This window comes from Micropterus salmoides, unplaced genomic scaffold, assembly GCF_014851395.1.
Source record: "Micropterus salmoides isolate LMB-PRFRI ecotype aquatic unplaced genomic scaffold, ASM1485139v1 Ms_hic_scaffold_16, whole genome shotgun sequence".
NCBI lineage: Eukaryota > Metazoa > Chordata > Actinopteri > Centrarchiformes > Centrarchidae > Micropterus > Micropterus salmoides.
In genome coordinates this window covers 19,730,588-19,756,627 of record NW_024040707.1, presented here as the reverse complement: position 1 = coordinate 19,756,627, position 26,040 = coordinate 19,730,588, and the positions used below count along the sequence as shown (strand labels likewise).

Genomic DNA, 26,040 nt, shown 5'->3' with positions numbered 1-26,040 from the left:
TTAATAAAAGTGGTTATTTTAATTTCCTGTTCCCTCCATCGTATTTTCTACAGTTCATCACTCTCTTCAACCATAAAACTTGTGCTCATTGTTTTACTCAAACATTTCCTTTTGTTTGTGTTGCCAGTTTTGTGCTGGAAGCCAGTGAGAGACACAGGGAAGAGATTGCTTACATTAATGGTCCCAGTTCACTGCAACAACAGGATTTTATCTACTGGAATAGATCAGCAGCACACAACACTGAGAGAAGAGAAATAAAACACACATTTAAACACCAAAAACCTACATATACTTTGAATTTACACACACACACACACACACACACACACACACACACACACACACACACACACACACACACACACGTTCGCTCAGCTTTGATTGAGAACAACCAGACAGTATCACCACAAACCAACAAACACCAAAGTAACATTACCTACAGTACAAAAATCAAAAAATATTTCAAAATATACAATTATTATTTACAGCTCAAGTATACAACCTGTCACTCTTACTATAGATACTCAGTGTGAATTTATCAGAATGTACATCAATATGTACAGATTAAATATATTGTCTTAAATACTATAAATATAACTATGGGTTTGGTCACATAAAGACTAATTGCACAGTTAAATAAATACACTCTTACCCTACTTTTGTTGAGTTGATCAATCGCAGCGTCTTATCTTAACCTCCAAAAGTTGCTTTGTAGTACATAATGCAACACAGCCGACACATGGACAAGACAGAGAGACCCTGGAGTCGGAGTCTTTGCTTTCAATAATAACAATCAAATATAAATACTAAATGCCAATACCTTATTACTGAGCAATTTTGAACCAATATGAGAAGACATTTTGTTTCCACTGCGCAGAATATTTCATTAGTGCTTGAAAGTGTGGGAACTCCTTGGTGAAACGTGGCTGTGCGAATTCATGTATTGGAATAAGCCACAGAGTTTTAAACATGCTTTCCAAAAGGCTATATAAACTCATGTGTTTTGATTGTGCTCTCATCCATATGTAACTTAGGTTCGTCACCCCTGACATTTCCCATATACTTATTGTGCAGATCAATCTGTAGCTACAGAAAATTTGCAGAACAAACTAATGGTGCAGTTAGATTCTTGAGAAAATGGCAGTGCATTTCAGTGAGCGGCCCCTTAAAGGGTGCAGGGATCAGACCATAAGTAAGTTTCATCATCCAGTTCACCCACACTGACTCACCGACTGGTGAAATTGTGCTCAACATTCCTGTGCTTCCCTCTATGTGCTTTAACTCTAAGCCAGCTAAGCCAAAGCTGCAGGTGAATACAGGTGGGTGCCTTCGGGTTATGTGCCATTTGGGTTGCAAGACAACTTCTTGTACATGTCGGCGCTGTATGTTTTTGCATGTTAAATTTGAGCAACTTGTATCTAGTGTTTAACACGTTAAAAGCGTGTTTTCATGTTTGTTTGAAAACATCTTAAAACATTCAAGATAGAGAGGAACCGCTTTTCCACTGATTTAGGGAGAGACCAGAGTGGAATGTTATTTTGTCTTTACAGTGGTTTACATAGTCATAGTGCTATATCACTCCCTTTAACGCAGACTTTCTCTATTTAAACCATCTTAATATTATCATAATGAAAGATAGATTATATAAAGGGGTTTATGGTAGATTACTAGTGAATGATATTCATCACAGGCAGAAACCTGAGCAGATGCAAGAGCCTTTGTTAGAGGCCATATGACCACATATGACAACAGTGCAGGCATGGGTCACCACTTCATGTACAATAGGGAGGATCAAGCAGTGACAGACAATGGCATGGATGCATCAATCAACGCTGGCATAATAACAGGGCAAACACATATCAGCCTGTTTTTAACGTCATAAGTCCACATGAAACTAGGTGCCTTTCGTGGACATTCAGCCCACTATCTCTCTATATAAATATTGCTAACCAATACATAATCAGTGACAGCATTCTTGTAATTAATGTTTCCGCTCCACATATTTTGTCAAATCTGTACTTAATAAACAACTCCAGGGTCTCCGTCTAATTAAGGTGCTGGAGTGAATCAGACGAGACATTGGTCCAAACTCTACACAAACGCGCAACATAATCAAGAAAAGTAAATGACAAAAACATAAGGCAAACAGACAACAGAGATGCCATTCAGGCACCAAATAATGTGACTGACTGTGCTTTGCACTACATCTGTTCAGTCTCAAGTATTGGTGTTGTCTCAGGGAGGGGCCACTGAGACAGGGGGAGCTGTCATTGGCTCATCTGCTGGCCAGCAGAGACACCCAGTGGATAAATCTGTGTATTACCACTTATTCCAAACATTTATATCGCAGTACATTTCCACATTATACTCCTAAACATACGTAGTCATACAAGATTATACATTTAAAAAAAGGCTTTAGTTTTCACACCTCAGTTCACAAAAAGACATCAAAGTGTAGTTTGTAGTGCTGATGAAATGATGTCTGCAGTGGTCACAATTTGAGGAATGCACAACAATTAAACCAAAACATCACCCACTTAGGGATGAAAGTATGATAAATCCACATCATGGCATGGCAGTGAACCTCTAACTCAATGCGCTGTAACAAGAGACATATTCTTGTAGGACCTTGACAGTAAAACGTCTCATCTATGTATTGCAAACAAACAAACAGTCGTGCAGGTGGAGCAGACAAAGCAAGGTGTCCACTCTCCTCTCTCTCCCTCTTCCACATCAGAAGAGGGTCTGTATCTATGGTGTGTTGCCACGGCTTCCCATGGGTAACGTAGCTCTATTTTTAAAACGACAGGGTCACTGGGAGCTCTCGTTCAGTGGCAGACAACAAACGACACACACACACACACCTGCACGTACACGGAGACAGAACTCACATTTTCTATTCCTTTATAGTCGTCTGCCTCTCTGCACAGAGACAATCGTGAAGCTCGCCGCTCATAAAACACAAACCACTGTGCTTATCTCTGCACGTGCAGTGCCACCTCCTGCCCTTCTAAGGCATTGATTAAAATGGACACGCCTGATAAAAATGATTGAAATGGAAAAGCTTTGTCTATGCCAGCTGCGACTGGAACAGCACAGTGACGACGTGTGCAGTGCTTTTGGCAACAACTCCAGAGCCTTGTTTGTCGAGGAGAGAGGTTGTTTAAAAGAAAAGTGCTGCTCTGTGTTAAGGCTCAGAGATGCTCTAACGATAGCAAGTGAATGTGCTTCTGTGTTTTACGGAGACAAAATGAAGAGGCGAAAAGTTTTGCACTATACTGCGGTGTATATACATGATTTACGGTGACATCTCTGACTATTGCACAACACATATGTACAGTATTCTACATCAGTGGGGAATGCAGGGGTAGAAGGAGATCCACAGTTTTATGAAGACCCTACTTTGACTGGTTATTATTGCTGATGCATGATAGGCACAATGAACTTAAAGATGTAATGTGCTTGTAACACTGTTTACACTATCAGAATCACTTATTACATACTGTTGTGGATGTATTTATAATCATTTTGTTTTCTAAGAAATGCTCTCATACAATTTTTTTCTGAGTCTCCTTCCATCCTATCCCCACAAATAACAATCCTTTACAACTGAACCAGAATAAGGTTGAGGATCTCCTATATCTTGGAACATCCAACTGTCTGAAAAATAACCTTCTCTAAACTGGTGACACATGGGATTGCGGTTCAGTACAATGTAAAGCCTTTTAGTGTTGCACACATCTTAACCTCAGCCAGAGCTATTACAAAACAAAGCCTGTATCTAGTCAGTATCAGTGGATCTTTCTAAGCTTCATTCATCCCTCAATTCCTTTCTCTGCCCCCCTCTCTAATATGTTGACAGATGGAAAAGGTCATCATATCAGGGCTGGAAAGAAGGGAAGAGCCACAGGTAAGAAGCGATGGTGCAGAAAATAAGGGATTCAACTCTGGGGGTTAAGGAGTTATGAACGCTGCAACAACCAGCAGTGAATTTTCTCTCCATCTTGACTTCCTCTGTTCCTCCCTTTCTTTCTCTATCTCCCTCTCTCCAAGCAGGGCCGGGGTTCAATGGACGGGAGGATCTATGAGCTCAGTGGATCATAGCTCAGACTCGGGTGAGCCGATGTTCTGGTAGCTCGTCTTAGTGTTGGTGCCATAGTTGGTGTTGGTCATCTCCTGGGTGCCGCCGGGGCCCAGGTAAGCGCGGTGGGTGGGCATTGGAGAAGGAGCCTCGCTGGGGTTCATGCTGAGGATGAAGCGCTGCTCATCTTGCTCTTCGAGGTTGGAGATGTCCTTCATCATGCCTTTACGGTAGGATACGGACAGCTTGTTTGAACCGTCTGAGATCAGATTGAAGTGGCGGACAATGAAGACGACGGGTAGAGGCAGCATAGCCACCACGATGAGGGCGTAGGCCATGGCTAAAGCCCACGGAGGGTAGCTTTGGAAATGCTCTGCACCCTGGCAAAGAAAGAGTGCAGAGGGAAGATGAAAAGAAAACTCCTTTCTTTTGTTCTTTCTTTCTGTAAACACACATTAAACATGAGAAACTGAACACTGACCTCAGCCTCCACCCAGGCGTTGTATCCTGCAGGACTGACGGCCATCTCGATGACAGTGGCGGTGATCAGCACCACCAGGATAGCTGGTGACACATACTTCCACATGTAGAAATAAAAGGAATATGGCCTGAAACCAAGCATGTCCTCCAGGTCCTGCATGAACCTGTGAGGATGGGAAATAAATAAATAAATAAATAAATAAATAAATAAATAAATAAATAAATCCATTTCAGTGTCCCAGTTGTCCATGTCAATGAGCAAACATTCACAATACCAGAGTCCTGTAACTAGAACACTGCAACCAATCATTAGTTATTAATTACAGCTGTGCTTCTATAACAAGTTAAACTATCTGCTGTGAAAAAGTTTTATTGTTTGTTTGTTATCTGTCCTGATTTGAATACCATGTTCTGCATTTCTGCATGCATTTATCACAGACTGGTAAGATCTACGCCACTATCAATAGATGATGTTCTTCAATCTTGTATGCAACTTCAATCACATTCACAACATCTAAAAAATCAAAGTTTGAATTTTTATTTCAAAATATGAAATATAAATTTTTAAATATATAACAATGTCAATACTTGTATCAAGATCACTGTAAATTAATGCGTTAGCTTTTGTTTATGTTCAGTACCATCTCACTGTAACTCAAAATACACACAAACTTACAATCACAAACTGTCTGCGACTCACAGCGGAAGAGTCTGCCCACTTGATTACTACTGGCGTATGCTGGTGTCCCATCAGTTGGGCGACATTATCAGTTACACATTTGTTTTTCACTGATTGAAAAAATGGACTTGCGACGTGACAGCGTGTTAAAAGTGAAAATTGTCTCATGGTCAATGTGTGAAGAGTTGGCAGCCCTGTATCCAAATATGACCTCAGCCTACATATCCAGTAGAGTTACCTCTTTGTGCCGTAGATCCAGGCAACAGAGATGTTTTCCAGGATCACCACCACAGTGAGAGGCAAACCAGCTGAGTAATCGTCAAACATGGTGACAAAGTAGTTTCCTGAACGCTGCACAAACAGCAGGCCCAAAAGAAAGGCTATGATACAGCAAGCCACTGAGAAACAGGAGAAGACACATCAAATGAGAATGACAAATACTCTAACTTTATCAAGTGCAAGAGATTTTCAGTTTGATGACTGGAATCCAAAACAATTAGCTCACCACACAGAATCTCTTTCCGGATCTTGAAAGCATCCAGTATGGGTGTAGTGATGCCAGTCATGGTGCCTATCATGCTTCCCAGACCCAAGTTAATCAGCATGAAGAAGAACATAACAGACCAGAAGGGACTGGCAGGGAAATGTGTCATGGCCTCTGTGAAGGCGATGAACGCTAGGCCAGTGCCCTGAACTGCCTGGAGGACGGAGAGAAGGAGGTGGAGGGTTACACAGGTCAAAGATGGCTAATGTGCTTTTTGGAAATGAATGATTCCATGTGGACAATCACCCACCTAACTTCCTTTTCAAGGTTCATTTGTTAAAGTGCAACCACTTAAAGTGATGTACTCATCCGGAGACACTTTAAATGAGTGAGTTACTGTATATTATGCTTAAAATTCCAGCATCACCAACACAACAAGCAAAAATAAGAAAAGTGGTTTAAATTACATCAACAAACAGTACCAGTATCCAAACAGTATTTGAATATGGAATTGTGGAAATGATAGGGAATAGCTTGACCCCATTGCCTGCGAAGTCGTGAAATCAAGCTATTGAGCCTTGTAAAATCCCACTAAGCAAACTTAAAGTTCAGGATTAAAAGGAATGTTATGGAAAATACTATTTCTAATTTGATGGCAGGATACCTCAAACTTAGATTTGATGAAAAATTTAACCACCATTCTGAATTAGTATTCAAAGAAACCATAAAAACAGCACATTTGCTTCATGCTTCTGGTGAAACTAATTTAACATTAAAGTAATTAATTACTTAGCATCATGGCATTTTTAATCTGGACTTTATATATTAGGACAACGTATCACCATTTAAACATAAAATACATTTCGATAACTAAACACACTTTTGATTATTCAGAAATATTCATCTATCACATTCTCATTTCTGCTTGTGAACTCTCCCCCTCTGACCTTGTTGAGTTCATCCTCCAGCAAACAGGCATCCAGGCCCAGCTGGCTGAAGCTTTCCTCCTTCACCGTCTTAATGACACTGTACATCTCTGCGTAGTCCACAGTGGACAGGTGGGAAAAGTTAATGTGAGGAGGGATCAGCTCTTTGCTCAGTTCACCGGTGTTTAGGAAGCCCAGGATCTTCTCTGCATTGCTGTACATGGAAAAATGGACATTTGGACAAGAGGGATGTGTTGGTGAGTAAAGGCTATAGTAAAGATGGCTGCCAAAGAGCGACTGCTTTGTTACAGTGTGACATACTCACTCGACAACACACTTCTCGTTCATGACATTTGCCTTGAACCCCAGGACAGCAAACACAACTAACGTGGCCAGAATGGAGGTAACAAAGTTGATGATGGAGACCAGTGTTGCGTCAAAGTGGCAGTTGTTGTCCCGCTTGTTGTAGCTGGAAAAAGCGATGACGCCGCCAAAGCCCAGCCCGAGAGCAAAGAAGACCTGCGTGGCTGCTTCTCTCCACACCTGCGGCTCCAACATCTTTTCCAGCTAGCGCCAGGAAAGGTTGGTGACAGATTAGGTCATATATATTGTCATTTATCCTCTTTAAAAAACCCTTGTTCATGACAATATTTAATATATATCCTATATCTGCCACCATTTTTTCACAGCTGTCCCTTATCTTATCTCTATTATAAGTTATCTTTGTTGTTTTAATAATTCCTACTACTATAGTAACAGAGAAACCCATGTGTTTACTTCTGTTGCAATACACTGCACTATGAAGTGAGTCTTCAGCTTCATCTGAGCTCTGATGATGAAGTTAATCTCACAGTGTATTGCAAAGGCACTAAATCTCTTTACTACTCTCCCTTGACATCTGATGTCAGTACATGGCCCGACTACGACATAACTCACATTGCATCATCATATATAAAGTAATTGCATCATTTTATTTGGTGTCCATTTTTCCATGTAATGATACATATTGTCCACTAGAGGGACACATCAATCCAACACATGACACTGGATGTTAATGACATTTTCATATGTGTGGATATGAATGGCCTTGGTGGTAAACCATTAAGCACTCATGGCTGAACAGCTTGCATAGACAAAGTGTCACTCATGTTACATATTTGTCTGGCTAACAATCCGTGAATGAGTGAGCAAGTTTAAGACTACATTTTCCCCTCCAGCGCACCACAATTACATTAATTTTTATTGTTTTTGGTCAAAATCATCGCTGTTTTTTCTCTCACCTTAGGGGTGAACATGTGAGCGATGCCATCCACTGCTCCCTTCAGCATCAAACCTCGCACCAGGAAACAGAAAAGCACCACATATGGGAAGAGAGAGCTGAAGTACATCACCTGAGAGAGAGAGGGAAAGAGAGAGAGAGAGAGCGTCAAGTACATTACAAAGTGTTGCCATGGACACGCTTTTCGGAGGCCTCGCACATAAAGGAGGACCAAAATGTAACCACGTTCGTGCGCACACACACACACACACACACACACACACACACACACACACACACACACACACTCACACGATGAATCAATCCCCAAACTGCTTTGTGTTAGCTTGGCACTCTAAATGTGGAGAGGACTCCATGAGGGTTTGGAAAGATGAGTCAAAAATCCTTCCTACAGCATTACGGGGAACCATCGCAGTACTGATTATGATAATTGGATTACTAAATTTAGTGTTTAAAAAACCGTGTCAGACCTTGGCGATCCGTGTATTTTCCTATTGAAAATGCGGGCTGGATGTTGCACTGTGGCTTATGACTCACTCTCTGGATCGAGATTACTGGATGTTGTTGCAGTTGTTGCCAAACGGAGCATTTTCCATCTGCATCCTGAACTGGTCTTTGCTTGGTTCAGTTTAAGCTTATTAATGTTGCATGTGTCTCTCTTTTATAATATAGATGAGAACTAGAAATAGATGAGAACCAAAAATAGATTAGTGCTGATGACAGGCTTTAGCATCTTACTTTTGACTGAAACGCATTAGCAAAGTGAATAAAACACTCACTGATATGGATGAATCATCTATTAAAAACAGAATTATAAAGCTTTTGTTAAAAATTATTTATTGTGTGCATCTTTACACAGACTCTATGGTGTGGTAATTTCTATAGTTTGTGTGCTTGGACCCTGCTGTGAAGCCATGGAGACCCCGTACCTTCCCAGAGGATTGGATACCCTTGATGACAGCCAGGCAGACCAAGATCCAAGCCACCAGCAGGGACAGGGTCATCTTCCAGTTCAGGCCCCCCGTGTCGTCAATGGAGCTGGTGATGTTGAGAGTCTGGCGGTACCAGAAGTAAGTGGTGGCCGAGCTCTTCTCACACTCCGGCACCACGACTACAACAGTAACAAGGAAATGGAGGAAAACAGCACAAACTGTGTATTCATATGTAACAACTATTTTAAAGAGGTGGTATTATGCTCATTTTCAGGTTCAAAATCTTATTTAGGGGTTGCACCAGAACAGGTTTACATGGTTTAATTTTCAAAAAACACCATATTTTTTCTCATACTGCACATTGCTGCAGCTCCTCTTTTCACCATATGTGTTGTACGCTATGCTCCGCTCTTGAGCTACAGAGTGATGCATCTTACTTGTACAAAATCTTTGTTGGGAGTTGCACATGCGCAGTTCCCAGGTAAGGACTACTGGCCAATCAGAAGCAGAGAAGGGCGGGTCGTGAGAAACAAGGTAGTGTGATCCAAATCAAAGCCGCTTCAGACTGCGACCGTAACCTAGCACATGGTATAAGTTACTCAAGTCCACAACCACACAACATCATTATTTCACATCTTACCATTAGGACTAAACGTTGAACTGTTTCCAGTGTTCTGACGATCTAACGTTATGCTGCCTTGCGGAAAAATGCTACCATAGAACAAATCCATAGACTCGACTCTACTCGGCCCTGCTCTGTTTTCCATTGCAGATAGTACCCAGAGATAGTACGTAGCTTGTCGTCATAGCGACGCCACACACGCACACAACTGCTGCAACGTGATGTTCAATGCAACACACACACGAAACGACCCACACAGCTTTCTCTTTTTTAAGTTAAAACGTTTCAACATTCCTCAGAATGTAAAGACAGATAAGCGGTATGAAAACCTTCCAGCTGTGTTTTCCTCTGCCGTTGTTGCTGCAGCGGTCTGTGAGACGGCAGGAGCAGAGGGCTCTGTGAGCCGGCCTCACGCGCTCCTACCGCGGGTTGGCACAGGCTTCCCCCGCAGCCACTTGTAGAGCTCCTCAACTCCGAAAATATTCAAGCACATTTTTGTTCCGCCATCACTTCTCGTAAAACTGTCAATATTCGAAATCTACACAGCTGATTTCTCACCTCAAAACTTCTCAGAAGTGGATTTAGTGATGAAATTCCATACGAAAACTGTAAAACTTTCTGTTGCTGGCCTCTGTCTGGCACACGCAATGATGATGCTGTGAATAGTGAATATTCTCTCAGACCAATCAGCAGTCTGTCGTGTTTTCATGTTACATTTTAGTATCCCTCAGCTCGCCTGGAACTTTGACGGAGGTGAGGTGAAAAAGTACCTGGAAGCAGGTACAGGTGCAACATTTCTACAATGGAAACTCAAACAAAGGCAAGTCGATCGAGCCAAAGGGCCTCCGCTCAGACTAGCTTGGTCTGAGGGCGTGACTGACCCCGCCAGCTGCTTGGCAAGCTTTATGATGCGTTTTCATTGTGACGTCAAAAGTAAAGGAAGTGAAGGGCTGGACAACAAACGAGCTGTTTTCAAGCGGTTCAGAGCAGAGCTTTCTGTGGGAGAAGGGAACTCCCTTTGGGCTGGACTTTGGGCTTTTTCACTTTGCAAACCTGTTACATGCACAAAAAAGAAAACTCAATAAAGGAGAGGGAAAAAGCCCAAAAGCATAATACCACCTCTTTAATGTTTAGCTTGTCAAGGTTTAGCTAATTAAACTATAACAATTGCTCCCATTTTTAAACATACACTGGACAATTTGTATCAATTATTGAGTCAGACATGCCTCACTTTCTTAAAAGAAGAAAAAAAGTTTGATTCAAGACATAAATCAAAAAGTAAGTGTCATTTTTTTGATTTTATGCAGCATTATTCTCTCTTATTTCAAGATATTAGTGATCATTTCAAAAATTTTAAATACTGTAAGTTAATTCATACTAGAGTCAGGAATTTCCACTAAAAATCTCCTTAGGTGCCCTGTGGAGTTGGAGTTTCCATTCAGTGTTGAGCGCATTTCCTTCTTTATAAAATTTTGCAAAGCAGATTTTTAAAACTTTTGTTTACAGCCATGTTTGCTAGCTTGCAGTCATCTTCTTCCCACCAATTACAGGAACGTGCATCGTGTCACCCGGGTGCATGTGCACATGTGTCTTTGTGTGGGTGCATGAGGCGAGAAAAAAATGGGCACCCACTCGGTAAAGCAGCGCTCCAATGCGACTAGTCAAAAACTTCACAGGGTACCTTTAATCTGCAAAGTAACAAGCACCTGTAATGTTCAGATAAATGTAGTGCTGTAGAAAGTAAAACAGTTAAAAGTAGCACAAATAAATACCAAAACAAAGTATGTGTACTTCATAATTGTACTTAAGTAAATTAATTGAGTAAATGTACTTATTTATACTTCACTTTTCACCTCTGCACATAGCTTAACTAAATCCTACTGAATGCTCCACAGCATCGCCGCTGCATTGATAATCATAAGCAGAGTCGACATCCTGCCCTTGAATGCTAATGGAAGCTCATGCCCTTTTCTCTGCCAGAACTTGCATGTGCCTCCACCACAGGCCAACAGCTGCCAGCCATTCGAGGTACTGACTCTGTCGTTCGGGTCATACCATCTGACAGGCCTCGCCAACAGAGCTGCACTGTAGGATAAAGTGCAGGGCCATCTCGGCTATAGAGCCGGCACAAACAATTTTCTGTTAGCCTGCAGAGACACTGCTGCTTGAATGCAGAGCTACAGCGAGGCAGGCTGTTTCAATGCAAAGACACGTTCTGCAGCTTTAAGCAACGCCCTGCATAGCACTGGGCAGCCTTGTATCTGCCTTTGCTCAGATATGCTGCTGAATTTGAAATTGTCTTGCAGGACTCTATTAATTTTTCCTCTATGTGGTGTCGAGTGCTTTACAATAAAAAGCCGTATGGTCGCTTGTCCTTTGCCGTACATCGCTATTACAGTTTCAGATGTGTTGTGCGGTGCATTGTGTTGCACACTCACTGGCTTGGGTTCCATTTCTCTCGATGGGGCATTCAGCCCATGGCAATGGATACTGGAACGACTGGAAGAAATAGAAGATGCTCCAGCCGATAATCACATTATAATAGAGGCCCACAAAACCGCAAACCTGAGTGGAAATGAGAGAAAACAGCAGTATTTATCACTCTTGTATACAATCACTGTCTCACCACACACATATAAAACAAAAACAGCACAGGGGACAAATAGTCATGCAGTTTGTTGAGGTGAACGCCTCTTCTTGAGTCAGGGCAGAGACGCTGAGCACACAGCTTAAGTCAGAGTGCCTATAAATTATTGAGCTGTTTGCTCTCAGAAGCCAAGGCTGGGGTCTCTATGAGAAGGTATTTATAGCTGCTAAATCTCCCTCTGCCACATCCGAGCTGCCACACGCCTCACTGCTCCAGACCAGGCCTCTCCCTCCCTTTGTTTGCACTAGATTGATGAAATCACTATCAGAAAATCTGACGCGGTAGATCACTGACTGACCGACTCTGAATGACTATGTTTTAGGCTGATGACGCTGATGGGATGGGGCCATGATGGGTCACCACTCCTGCAGATGATGGGGACAGATTATGACAGTGATGGGCGCTGGTCTTTGCATGCCGCTTACTGTAAAACATCAGGAGGAAGTAACATGAGCAGACAGAGGTAGTCCAGTAAACTGAGCTCTACAGCACGATGGGTGTCTCTGCACATGTCATGTCTAACTCTGAGTCAAGAAGTTAGAGCGAGAAAATTATCAAATTATCTTTGATCCAGCACCAATCCAAAAACATGGACTTAGTGTTTCAGGATCTTGGTTCCAAACGCACACATCATTTTGTCAAAGCCTGCTGTGAGCACGTATGCAATTATTATTACCACATTGTTACCACATTACTGTTTGGCATTTCATAAAGGGATCATAATTTGTCACTGATTGGTTTATTAATGGTTAATCAATTGTTTATTAATGCTTAAGAAATCATTGATAAACCATTAAAAACAAATAAATAAAAATACTTTTTGGTTTGTCAGTTTGTGAGCCTGCAAAAAGCTCTTTTGGTTGGTGTATATCTTCTGTAACTGTAGCTCTGTTCATTGTTTTACAGTCTCTGGCCAAGTGTAAAAAAAATATGTCATGGGTTTTTACACTAATAATAAGACATCAAATATTAGTAGGTCATTAATACATCAGCCTTCCTACAGAAGGTAGACACTCAAACAGTTTAATGAGACAGACTCCTTTACGGATACAAGAGACAGGTGAGTGGAGCCGCAACTGTGGTCGACTTGAATTTGTATCACTTGATATAGATTCCAATTGGAAGTTTTCATGCAAGAAAAATTATCAAAATGCTCATAGAAACACTCCTGCAGCAAAATCCACTTCACCACTGGACGTTTTCCACTGTTAAAAAAAACACTGGATTACACTGTAATTGGCACGATTTCTTGCTGACCTTGTGAATGAAACTACAACCATTTAACAGCCATCATTTAAGCCTACAGAGGTTGTAGTAACTGATATTTCAACAACAAGATTTTGAGTGTGTGCAATATCACTTTACATGTGGGGTCACAATCTGGCCAGGAAAATGTTCTAATTATGCATTAAAACATCTTACTCACCATCTCTTGGGAACAATGGAGAGAGAGCAGCAGGCACTCATTAATAAATAATATAAATATTTACTACTGGATTTTTACGATGGATGGATCACCATTAACTTGGGACAGACCATCATGACTTGCAATGCCTTTATTTAGCTATTTATCTAGCGCCATCATCAGGTCAAAATTTCAATTTATCATCAGCCTCAGCTGCATTTGTGTTTAATGCTGATTTTAAAATGTTAGCATACTAGAATGCTACATTAAGATACCATTTTTTGTTAACAACCGCTCGGATTCACATCTATGACTACATTTTTCTCCATGGCGAGGGTGGATAAGGCTCATAGGCACAGTATTATTTTGAGTTGTCCGCCATGCCAAAATGATGGATAAAACATGATTTCTCAGAAACAACGTTGAAATAATTTAAACTGGTGGTCCTAACGTATGTGATCGTTACAGTATCAGTACACAGGCAGTCCTGTGTTTCTATTTTAGACAGTGCTGAGGATGTTGTACTGCCCTTTCCACCGTGAAACTCTCTTTTGCCATTTTGTAAAGTGCGACCAGCGTTATGAGTTAATTGGTTAACGAGTTCTTGTTGGCCCTTACCATGAGACTGGAAACCCCGATGCCTCCCAGCTGTGGGTAAACATAGTTCCACACCCCGATACTGCCACGCCTGATCCTCTGACCCACCGCCAGCTCCAAGAAGAACAAGGGGATGCCGATGAGGATGAGGAGAATAAAGTAGGGCACCAGGTATGCACCTGAGACAGAGGAGGAAGAAAGAGGAAAGAGTCATTACTGCAGAGTGTATAGCTACTTTGGACTATCTGAATATTTATTTGCTCTATGTTTGAAATCCTCGCCCTATGCTAACTGGGATTGGCTCCAGCCCCCCGCGACCCTGTACGCAGGATAAGCGTTTGACGATGGATGGATGGATGGATGTTTGAAATCCATGTACAGAAAAGCTCATTGTAAAAGAGCAGACGGGACGTTGTTACATTTTCTCTGTCAGGTTCTATTTTTGGTCTATTCTCTTCATCCCCTACCACACTAATTCCCCTTCTCTTTCTCTTTTCTCTTGCACGGTTTCTCTTTTTTACCCTCTTCCTTGTCACCGTCAGCTTCCATTCACCACATTGTCAGATATGACCATCTTTTGGGAACAATGGAGAGAGAGCAGCAGGCACTCAAAGACAACAAGTCACGTCCAGTCCTGCTTACGTCAAGACACGAAGCAGCACCATGGTGACAAAACCATCCACAGCCAGAGAGGACGAGCTCATACTAATGGACAGCTGGAAGGAGCAGCCTGTGTCCAGACTAAAAACAAATCACTGTGACGTTCGACTCGATCAAAAATACTGATCACGTTGTGAGTGGCTATTAGAGCTAGCAGCAGACAAAGGAAACAAAGACAGTGACACAGTATCATATTACAAAGTGGTATTATTATCTGGACCGTTAGAAGTGATTACTGTGTTGCTGCCTACTTTCACTGATCTTTGATGTCTATTTTGAGCAGCAGACAGCGGAAAACATAGAATATAGAAGTAAACTGTCATGGCAATTGCCTATCTTGTGGTTTGTCCTTAAGATATTGCACATTAGCAATACTGCATAGTACATGGTTACCCACAGGATAATTCCCATTAATTTTAACACCTTGACCTTTCTTCTGGCTTTCTGGATTTCTAAGGTGTAACACACACATGAGGCTGTCATATTTATGGCACGATCGTGTCAAGATATAAATCCAGATTCAGATTAACCTCAGACTCAAGGATACAGGTCTTCATGAGTGGCACAATGAGGTCTATGACAACCTGTGACGTCTGACTTGGTTTGCTCAGCCCAGTGTACAGAGCAAGTCTTTATACATTTAGGCATTTGTGTTGCCAGGTAATTTTCCCGGGGCTTCAGTGAAAGTGAATGTAGCAACAAAAAACAACAAAAATATTTTCCGTATTAATATGCAAATTTTCCTCACGTCACAGGTCTTAGAATAACGGAGGCTACTCGCAATGATATATTTTGTTTGAAGTTCATGTGATGTGACCTCCCACCGTTACTCAAAATGCCTGCATTTAGAGTGAGCACGAGAGGAGAGAGAGAGAGCATTGGTTACAGCTTCAGGGCTTATCAGCGACTAATGAATTGTCCCTAGCAATAATTTTGATCAAAACATTTGAATATAAATGTTGTAAGTCAGTGTCTTGTCAATATATTTGCTACACAAACAGTTAACAGTCCGCTGCAAATTGGGGAGAGAATAACATGACACACCTGACCGCGACACAGACACCTGTCGCTCTCTTTGCTGTCTCTGTCCGGCCTCGCCCCCTTTGCTTTCTCTGGGACTGTCTCTCTGGGACTGTCTCTCTGCTCCTGGATGCCTAATTCTCTCTGAAGCAGCTGTGAGCTACCCTTTATCAGAGGACCTGAAGTTAACATTTGCGTGGATGTGTAGTGAGATTTCTGTCTGATCAAGTGTTTCGGTTTTCCACCTCTGATTAAGAACAGTGTGCTCGTCTCATCCAGTACAGTCCCTGACAGGCTCTGTGTCAGACGGTCTGAAGGGGATAGCCTACTACCATATCAGCAGAGCAATATTGCAGGGTAATGTACAGCAGAGGGGCAGGTAGATTTTGTTAAAATATTATGACTTAATTCTTATTAGATTGCGATTTTATTCTCGTATTATTACACTTTTATCTATATTATTCTGCAAATGTCAGCTAACACAGATATGTGGGAGAGATATTTAATGTGCAGAAAATTTTAAACATGAGCAGAAAACCTGCTGAAACACAGGAGCTATTAATGTGCTGGGGTTTATAACTTAAAATCAATTGATTTATCAATGACAACAAGCAGATTTACAGAAGTCCATTCAGTCATGCCTACATTTGTGTTTGGGATGAAATAAAATGAAAAAAGTTGATCTACAGCAGAAAGTATATCTGACAGCCATACAGAAAGCCTGACAGCCATACAGAAAGCCTGAGAGCTTTACTGCATTTTATTACACTATATTTTTTATGTTTGTTGTATCTTTCGTAATGAGAAAACCACATTAGGATTAATCCAATCATTGTTGAATTAAAATTTAAATTAAAATTCATCTCTTCCGAGAACACTTCCTCTTATAACACCTCTAACCCTTAACATGCACTTCCTGTGCTCTTCTTCTTCTATCTCCTTAAAATTCTTCTATTGACTGCACTATTCGTTACTTCTTCCCCTAGGTGTTTACCCCATGGATGCCGTACACTCTAATGGCTCTTAATAGTGGCTATTGTCACTTGTAGATCTCTTACGTTATTGATGCTTGTATGTTGTTTCTTAAATGTATGTCACGTTGAATAAAAGCCTTGGTCAAAAAAAGTAAATGTAAGTTAATGTATGTGTAAGTTTGTTAAAATAATAATGGCCAGTTTAAAGGAACTGAATATTTACTGTGAGTGTGATTTACTTGTCATTTCCATCTTAATTGTATTGTATTTGCCCATTACTGAGCAATACATGTCACTGTTCACTTATTTTATTTCTGTTATATTTCAGTGTAACGTCCTTGAGGCTTCATCACAGAATAAAGAAAAGTCTAAAACGTCTCTGGCACCATCTTCATACCAGTCAATAAATATTAATTGCCAGATGTCAATCAGTTCCTCTTGGGCCTCCTATTATAATTCCAGTGCCATCATTACTTCGCTTTCACAGCCTCATAAAGAACATTAAAGCCACTAGACAACACTAGTGGTTTTAGTTGTAATTAATACAAATAAGGCAGAGAAATTAGACCTTTGGCTGCCACTGCTTCACTGAGGCAGACCAGGTATGTTAAGAAAGCCTGTCAATGTGTTCTGTTTCCATACGTTTTATTTTGTTGTGGGCTACATAACATTATTTTGCTTTATGATTGATTGTTGTTATATTTTCTTTTAAGATGAAATAAAACCGTTTTGATGAAAGGCCATAAAGTAACCCTTCACTTAACTAGAAACGGTGAGACAGACTGAGGAAGAGAAAGTAATGGACAGGAGACAGAGACAGTTTGTCCACATCTCAGGGACAAGCTCAGGCAAGACAATGCAACACCGCCCACCGAGTCAAAATTCAGTGGGGGATACAGACTCATCATGCATGCATGCACACACTGATTAAAATGATCCAGCTTTGTTATATCATGCATTTCAAATACCCTCTTTACACACACCTCCCACACAAGGTAGAACCAACAATGTCTGAAAGCCCAGGAAGTCAGTGTTTACCCTTCCACTTCCTCCATCTTAGTCATCACCACCCTCTAGTCTCACCGTGAAACCAGTAATACCAAATGGATAAGGCTGAGATACCTGCAAATAAAGCAAATAAAGACTAAACTGGAGGATCTCACATCATTATGCCCAACTTTTAAATGTTCCCTTTGCTGAGGATCTTGTAGCTGCTGACAGCACAAGTTCACAGTCTGAGAAATGTTGAAGAGGATGCCCCTCTGACTTGCACGATTAGTTGGCTAATTGGTTGACAGGATGCTATTTATCAAGGAGGAGGAGGTTGCTGCCCCATCAGCTGGAAAACGGAGCACCCTTTTGAGGTATTAGTTCAGACCCGTATCAACACACACGTAAAACAAAATTTTTCATAACTCATTTTGTTTTCAATTGCAATCTGCTTAGAAAATGATTTGGAAAACAGTATGTTTTGAAATTATAACATAGGGTGATATTTTGGGCAGGAGGCAGACGGACACCCGCAGCTTGTGAGAAGTGCCGGTATGCCAAAGAGTAAAATGTAGGCTTAATAGTGCAGGTACTGACCAAAGCAATGCAAAAACGCACACAATGGATACCAACTGTAGTAAGCAAATTCAAAATCCCTGACATTTTGGCCGATTTAGAAATCAGACATATTTTTTAGGTCCCAAAAAGAGGACATGTCCGGGAAAAAGAGGACGTATGGTCACTCAGATATGATCATATAGCATAATATATGATTCTGCCAAAAGTCAATATATATTATTGAATTATTTCCTAGTCTTACAGACTGTAGTCTAGTCTTACAGACTGTAAGACAGACTAGACTACAGTATGATAATTGTCTTTCTTGCAGAAAGTTATATGAGAAGATTGATACCACTGTCATGTCTAAGTGGTAGATAATGAAGCTACCACCATCATCCAATAAGCTTAGCTTTGCTTAGCACAAAGACTGGAAACAGGGGGAAAGGATAGCTTAGATCTGTCCAAAGGTAACTAAATCCACCCACTACCATTGCCAAACTCACCAATTAACATTTAATTTCTACATAAAAACAAAGCTTCAATTCAACTAGCGGTGTCCGGCAGTTTTCAGGCTAGCTGTTTCCAGTCTTTGTGCTAAGCTAAGCTAACTTGCAGCTGGCTGTACTGTAACTTCACGTTTACAGTAAAGACAAGAGAGTGATTTCAATCTTCTCATCTAACTCTCACCAATACAGTGAATAAGTGCATTTCCTGAAATTATTAGGCTACTTTAAACAAAATTAATGAAGACAGAGGCAGAGAATATATGCTCTCGGTACACAAATTATATCAATCAAATTCTGGTGTCTTACAAAATCCACCAATAATAATAATAATGAGAAGGTGATTTAAACCAACATCAAAGCAAAATTTACAAGAGATTTTCTTTATCACATCCTGGATGATTTTAGATAATTTTGTGTAAGCACTGTCTTTTCACTACACCGTCTAAAAAGCAGATGGTTAATGGTTCGGCATAATGTTGAAAGTCTGTCTGGATGGTGTTGAGATGTTGTGGCAAACTGGACAAGTGCAGAATTTCAGGTGTTTGAAACTGTCGACACACTGGTCTGTCCTTGGGTGTAATGTTTACATGCTGGGAAGAGTAATTGGGTTAGTGCTGTGTGTGTGTTAGTGTGTGTGTGTGTCTGTGTTTGTGTTTGTGTGTGTCAGGTACAACAACAGACAGAATATTCAGAACAGTACTTATTGAGTTTATCTGGTAGAGGGAATAAAAGCAGAATTAGTTGAAGTTGCTGAAGTATTACTTTCTCTAATGTGATGCAAATGAACATTTCATGAGATAGAGCAATACAGCATTACATTTCATGCCAATCACAGAGACCAGTGGGCACTCGCAATCAAATCATGTCTCAGCAAATCACACAGAACAGTATCCTGGACAAGACTGTAGACGGGGAAAATAAAAATCCCATGCTCAAACAAAAGGATAAAATCAAAAGCGTTACGTGCTATTGACTTAAGTACTCCCATCTGGCAGCTTATTCCATTGAGGATTTTACAGAACTAATAAAAAAAAAATCACCTTAACAGCATTGACTCGGCACAACATGTCTTGTCAGCACCCTGCGGGGACACATGTTCACTATGGGTGGCCTAATTAGGAACTGACTTCCAAACCGAGGAAGTGTTACTGTGCTTTGCACATTGGACTACACAAAACCTCAGGTTTCTGTGATTCAGACACTAAACTGTTAAAATGCTCCAAAATCATGTACAGACATCTGTCTACCTACCTCCGCCGTTCTTCTGGCACAGGTAGGGAAACCTCCAGACGTTACCCAGGCCTACGGAGAAGCCCACCTGGGCCAGGATGTACTCAAGCTTGTTGTTCCACGCCGGTCGGCCGTCCTCGGCATCTGGGTCAGGGGAGGGTAGCAGGGCCTTTACTGGAGCAGTAGAGCCAGGACTCAGACCCATACTCATCTGACTGCTCTTATAGTCCATGGGGTGCTCCAGGGACAGCAGGTCAGCCACCGACTCAGTGACTGGCTCATTGCTGTGCTCCCGCTGGGTCACCTTGGTGTTCTTTGGCATGGCTGCAACGTGGGAGCTCCTTCAGGTTGAGGCTGGTGGAGGCAAGCGGAGAGCCTGGGTTGACTGAGGGAGATCAGGAGGAAGCAGGGAAAGCAAGTTGTGCTCTTTTTCTTAAATCTGTGAAGAGAAGGGATTGGAGACAGGAAATGTAGGTGCTTTGGAATAAGTGATCCTGTTCCTAAAATATAAAATGTAATTAGAACAACTCTTCTCATTTAAAAAAACCCAAGCTTTTCTGTAACTGTTTTCCCCTCGTCATTAGGGTTTGCTGAGTTTGAACCTTTGGAAACTAACAACATTGAAAACTAAGTGAATGACAGATGGAGAACGGAGAGATGGCTACCATCAAAAAAAAAAAGGTTTCAGCAGTTTGATTTGCTGAGTTTGTTTCTGATGAACCTTGAACTGGCTGTATGTCTTGGAAGATTCAAATTAAGTCATGCAGCAGATTTCATACACATTATTTGACTTTTTTGTAAAAACGGTTCTATGGTTTTAAACAAAGAAAGAAATGTGGGATTTTAAATGCTGGTTGGACATTAATAAATAAATTAATCAAGGAAATAATCAGATTAAGCGATAATGAAAATGATGATTAGTTGCTGCAACATCACAGGAAAACCCGTTCATTAGCCGGACATGCGACATGTAATTTTGGTTTTGGTCATGTGGACTGCCTATTCTGTTTTCTAATTAGAACAGATAGTATTTTAAAATGGCAGTAAAACTGGAACTCTTTAGAGGCATAAGTGAGGTATTTTAAAAAAAATCCACTTCATTATAGTGAATGAGACACAAAGATTGAATTACAATCACAGCAGAACCCATTATCCTAAATTTGAGTCATGTGAATAGCATGAACACCAATGAGCAGTTTGTGAGAAAGTGCAATAAAAATAAAGCTTCTAAAAAACAGGTTTCAACAGTTATTAGCATCCATATTTTCTTTCTCATCACACAGCTTCAATGTCTGCAGTTTGTTTTAAGATTTCAGAGGCTGTGATGAAAAGTCCAGTAGTCCAGTGCCTAAAGAGAAAACGTGTCTGGAAAAGTTAGCCTCTCCAAGTTCTCTGGAATGTGTTACCTTTTCAGAGGCCCTTTGCATAAATCCACTAATAATCCTACAATCCCGTTTGTAAGGCCTCCCTCGAGGTATAACAGCACAGTGTAAGAGCTCCTGTCAGAAATTATAGAAGGTCTGATTCTCCTAAACAAATGAGGATTTTACATTTCGTCATTGTTTTAGCAACGGTGTTAAGCCACCCAGATCCTGACACATCTTGTCTTGTGATCACTTAAGTTAGTAGACAGCGGACTAAATAAAAGATGTATTGATTAAAAGAGTACTCCACCGATTTAGTATTGCACTCCTTTGTCATTGTCAGATTCAAGATACAGTGTAAAGGTTCGAGTGTGTTATGCTAGTAGCTGGAAATGTAAGCCTCAAGCAGAGCTCACTTATTTTTATTCCACTCCCCAGATTTTTTTAATTTTCAAACTTGCAGTTTTAAGCTCCAACCATCACTGACTCAAGTGACTTCACTAGAGGCAGTTTGTTAGACTTATCAGACTTCCTGTGGAGCCACAAAAGGCTTTTGCTGTCCAAACTACATGTTGTCTTGGATAATGTCTCCCACCCACTCCATGACTTGCTGCTCAAACACAGGAGCACTTTCAGTGCAAGACTCATTACCCCAAAATGCACCACAGAGCGCCACAGTCATTCCTGCCTGTGGCCGTCAAACTTTATAACTCCTCCCTTTAAGTGTCTGACACTTAGTCAGTTATTAAACTAGACCTCATTATCTATTTTCTGTCCAATATTACCTGTCTAATAATTAATGTGCAATTTTCTCTGCTACTATTTATTCACTTGTCCTTTTTGGTTCACCATAATAATTCTTAATAATTTAAATATTGTACACACACCTTTATATTTGTCTTTATTTTTTTACATTTATACTATTATATTTATATACACTTTATCTATCTACCTTTGACAAGTGCAATTGTGACAAAAGAATTTCCCCTCGGGATCAATAAAGTATTTCTGATTCTGATTCTGATTATACAACTTATTCCCACAAAAGCAGTAGTATTCCACAAAACCAAAACAAGATTTTATGTGTAATGCCCCTTAAATATGGTATTTGCAGTGAAATAGCACTTCTTTATTATGGTGTTAGTGAAGGTGGCCTTAATTTCCAGTGAGGTGGCCCATCTTGGCTGTAAAAGGAAACCTTTTAAGTAAAAATGGAAATTTGCAAGCATGAAACACTCAAAATTACCCTTTACCCTCAAAGACTGGTGTTTGAAAATGACATTAAAATCATTGTGAGACAGTTAGCATTTATATAAACTAATTAACAAAAGGTCAGATTAATGATGAATGATGCGAACAATCTTAGTTAAATGCCAAAAAAGCAGCTACAGGAGCAGGGAATGACAGAAACCAGACTTTAAAGACAGATTTTGGGTTTAGCCACACGAGATCTGACTTTTCACACTGACAGCCCGAGGGCAGAGAATAGAAGCATGAGGTGTTTGATCTGGAGACAAGGCCTTTAATCTGAAAACAGATGTGGCTGACCAAAAGCTGTGCTTTTATCCACTGTGACTTCTCAAGAATGGTTGCCAGAAGCTGCACCAGGCGCACGCGCGACACATTCCTCAACAGTGCCGGTGAGCCCCTTCAGTCACGACACGCAGCAGCTCCATGGTCAAGAGCTAAACACAGATCCTAGAACAGCAGTGATCTTTCCCACAACAGTCTAAAACTACATAATACAGAGTCATCATCAAACACTCTTTAAATGAGGTGTGAAGCAATGACGTGCATGTTTGCAACAATTTTTTTTGGCCAAGCTATGGGGATTTTAAGATGTGTAGAAAGACTGTTCACACAATGTGTTGCTCTACTTTTCTTACAGATGGAAACCTTGGTATAGTTAGTAACAAACTGTCCCATTTACTGATTATGGGTTAGGATGATTGTGCCCCGTTGAACACAAATGGTCAATAGGATTCTCACTCTGCCTTTCCAATCATGTGCAGTGAAAGTTTCCGAAGTTGATGTAGAAATACACAAGCAACTTTGAGAGTTTCACAGTATGTGCTAACACAGATGGCACATTACAGAGCCAGCAGGACTTCACACACAGTGCAAGACACTGTTACAGATTATGAGTCAGTAATCAATCATCTGAAAACAACACTGGAAACAGTGAACTCTGAAAAAGTATACTGAATAGAATATAATGCATTAAATTAGGAGTGTTGAAAATCCAAGAGAGAATTAAGGCAAAGGAGCTTCAGAGAGTGAAGAATGTATTTACATTTCAAAGAAATGGGAGTGATGGTTAAAAACGCGTGACCAACATGTACATCAGCCTCCAGGGAGGCATATGTGTGATACTGCTGCGGGTTCCTGGTCCTATATATCCCTAATTCTCTACAGACAGTTTGGTGTTGATTAGGCTATTTAACAGTGCAGGTTCTATGTTTTTCCTACAAAGACACCACTTTTATCGTGTCTGGTTGCTAAGCAATGGCTCTTCCTGCAAAATTGAAATCCCATCCCTACAGCATCAGTGGTCGCCTATCTCTCCTCTCACCATCTCAAAGGGACATACATGCCATCCCCTGATGGAGGACTGCATATAACACAGAGTTGCCATGACAGGATTGAAAGGGCGATAGATTGTAGCAAAGCTGCAGGTGATAGTGTGTTGTGGGATCTATTGCAGTGTCAGTTAGGCAGCCATCACAGAAAGACTCGTGTCTGGCTTTAAGATTTATGCAATTTCTGGATAGAAAATGGTGTCATTGTAAAGCATAAGGTTTGGAGAGATGCCACTCAGTAATGAGGAATTACTTGGCCTCCCACTGGAATTTGATCCCGAACAACACATTGATTGTGACAGGTGCACACACAGCACCTGCATGGCCACGTCCAGGCATCCTTCAGACACGTCACACAGAGGCCCATGTTGACTATCAACGTGGATATAACCTCTGATTCCTTGTCAAGGTCAAATGAATCATCTCATAATAGCAATGCGGACATGCAAACAATACCAATGTAAAGCAGCAGGTGATAGCGATTTGACAGAATTGATCACATTCGAGCCAAATTTGGCACACATGGCGCTGCATCGTCAAACGCAGAGGATTGATGAGCGACGTGCGCCGTCAATGTTGCAGCGAAATCACTGTCTGTCGGGTGACGAGGTGAAAGCTGACGTTCGTATCCATCAAGCCATTTCATTTTAATTTCAAAGAGGGTTTTTTGGGGGGGCACTACCGCAGGTTATTTGACCGATTCCCGACAATACAACAGTGTATTGGTCACAGAGAACACATAGTTCAAATTGTGAAAATGGTTACAAGAACGTCATTCTTACCTTCAGTCGTGTGCAGGATGGGCTCTAACGTCCGAGTCAGTGCGACAGTATGACTCCAAAGTGAGTGTACGGCGTCTTCATTCAGGCACTGTCTCAGTATGCAACATCTCTGCGCGCACAGAGATGCGAAATCACAGCGCTCCCAGTCACACGGGGCGCATGGTGCGTAAACTCTGACGCAGGAGCTCAACGCCTGCCACAAGTTTGGTTACTACAATAACATTAACTCGTTCAGGTAAATGTATTGCAACCGTTTATCTCGCTTGAGCGCTTTCACGATGTTCTGCAGCTCTGCAAAAATACCTGCTCGCACTACCGGTATCCACGTGGTATATGGCTGTGTTTTTTGAGATAAACCAGCTCCCCATAGGGTGAAGAAATTACTATGGCAGGTCACGACGAAGTCTGACGCAGGTTTGACTCACTCGCTCGTGCGCACGTCACAGCTGATCCTGCTAAACATCTGCAGTGTTCCCAGAACGATAATAAGAGCATCACACAGGTTGCAGCCTGCAATCAGGTAGCTACATCACACAAACTGATTAAACATGCTGCTTGTGCAAACGGTGTTTGGTCTGATGAAAATTGTATTATTATTATTATTATTATTATTATTATTATTATTATTATTATCTGCAGAAGTAGTATTAGAAATGAACAGATCTATCTGTTCATCACATTTCCCCACATTGCCTTACACTGATGGAAGCTTCCTTGACACAGTTTACCTTCATTACAGAGGCTTACTTGATCTTGGTACCTAATAGACGTATCAGAATTTGCTGTTGTGGCCACAGTGAAGTAGACTAAAACAGGTCTGAAAAGACTTCCTAATGGACGTTTCTCAAGTGTAGATAATTTGCAGCACAGTCATTTTTCTCTGTGACACCAGCATTTTATCCTGCCCATGGCTCTGTCTGCCACAGCTCCACACTCCATATTTCTTTTCCTGGCTCACTGGGTGGCTTTTTAGTTTAAGAAAATACACGTGCTGTTTTGCATGTAATTATTTGCCTAAATGTTAACAAGGATGTGGAACATTATTCAGACATCTTGAAGGTAAATGGCTTTGTCAACTTTGGGTACCCTTCAATTTGAGGTGTCAGGGAGGGTGAGAGCATCTCACAGTGACTTCCTCTCTCTGTCACCTGGACAAGCTTGGAGAGGGGAAATGAGGCTGTCAGAAGGTATGTGTCTAACAAGGACTGTTTAAAGGGATTAGAGTATTTAGCGATGTGCTAC

General features: G+C 41.1%; 1 protein-coding gene across 1 annotated transcript; it reads right to left on the bottom strand.

The window, feature by feature from the left end:
* On the bottom strand, nt 1–25,161 carry slc6a17 (solute carrier family 6 member 17). The gene is made up of 12 exons (XM_038723749.1): nt 24,799–25,161; nt 20,095–20,512; nt 14,154–14,311; nt 11,922–12,048; nt 8,859–9,040; nt 7,931–8,041; nt 6,976–7,217; nt 6,672–6,864; nt 5,746–5,938; nt 5,479–5,638; nt 4,563–4,725; nt 1–4,461 (listed from the first exon to the last, which is right to left on the bottom strand). Exons 2-12 carry the CDS (start codon nt 20,393–20,395, stop codon nt 4,099–4,101), a joined length of 2,193 nt encoding a protein of 730 aa, XP_038579677.1. The 5' UTR covers nt 20,396–20,512; nt 24,799–25,161; the 3' UTR covers nt 1–4,098.
* Nucleotides 25,162–26,040: the final 879 nt, after the last annotated feature.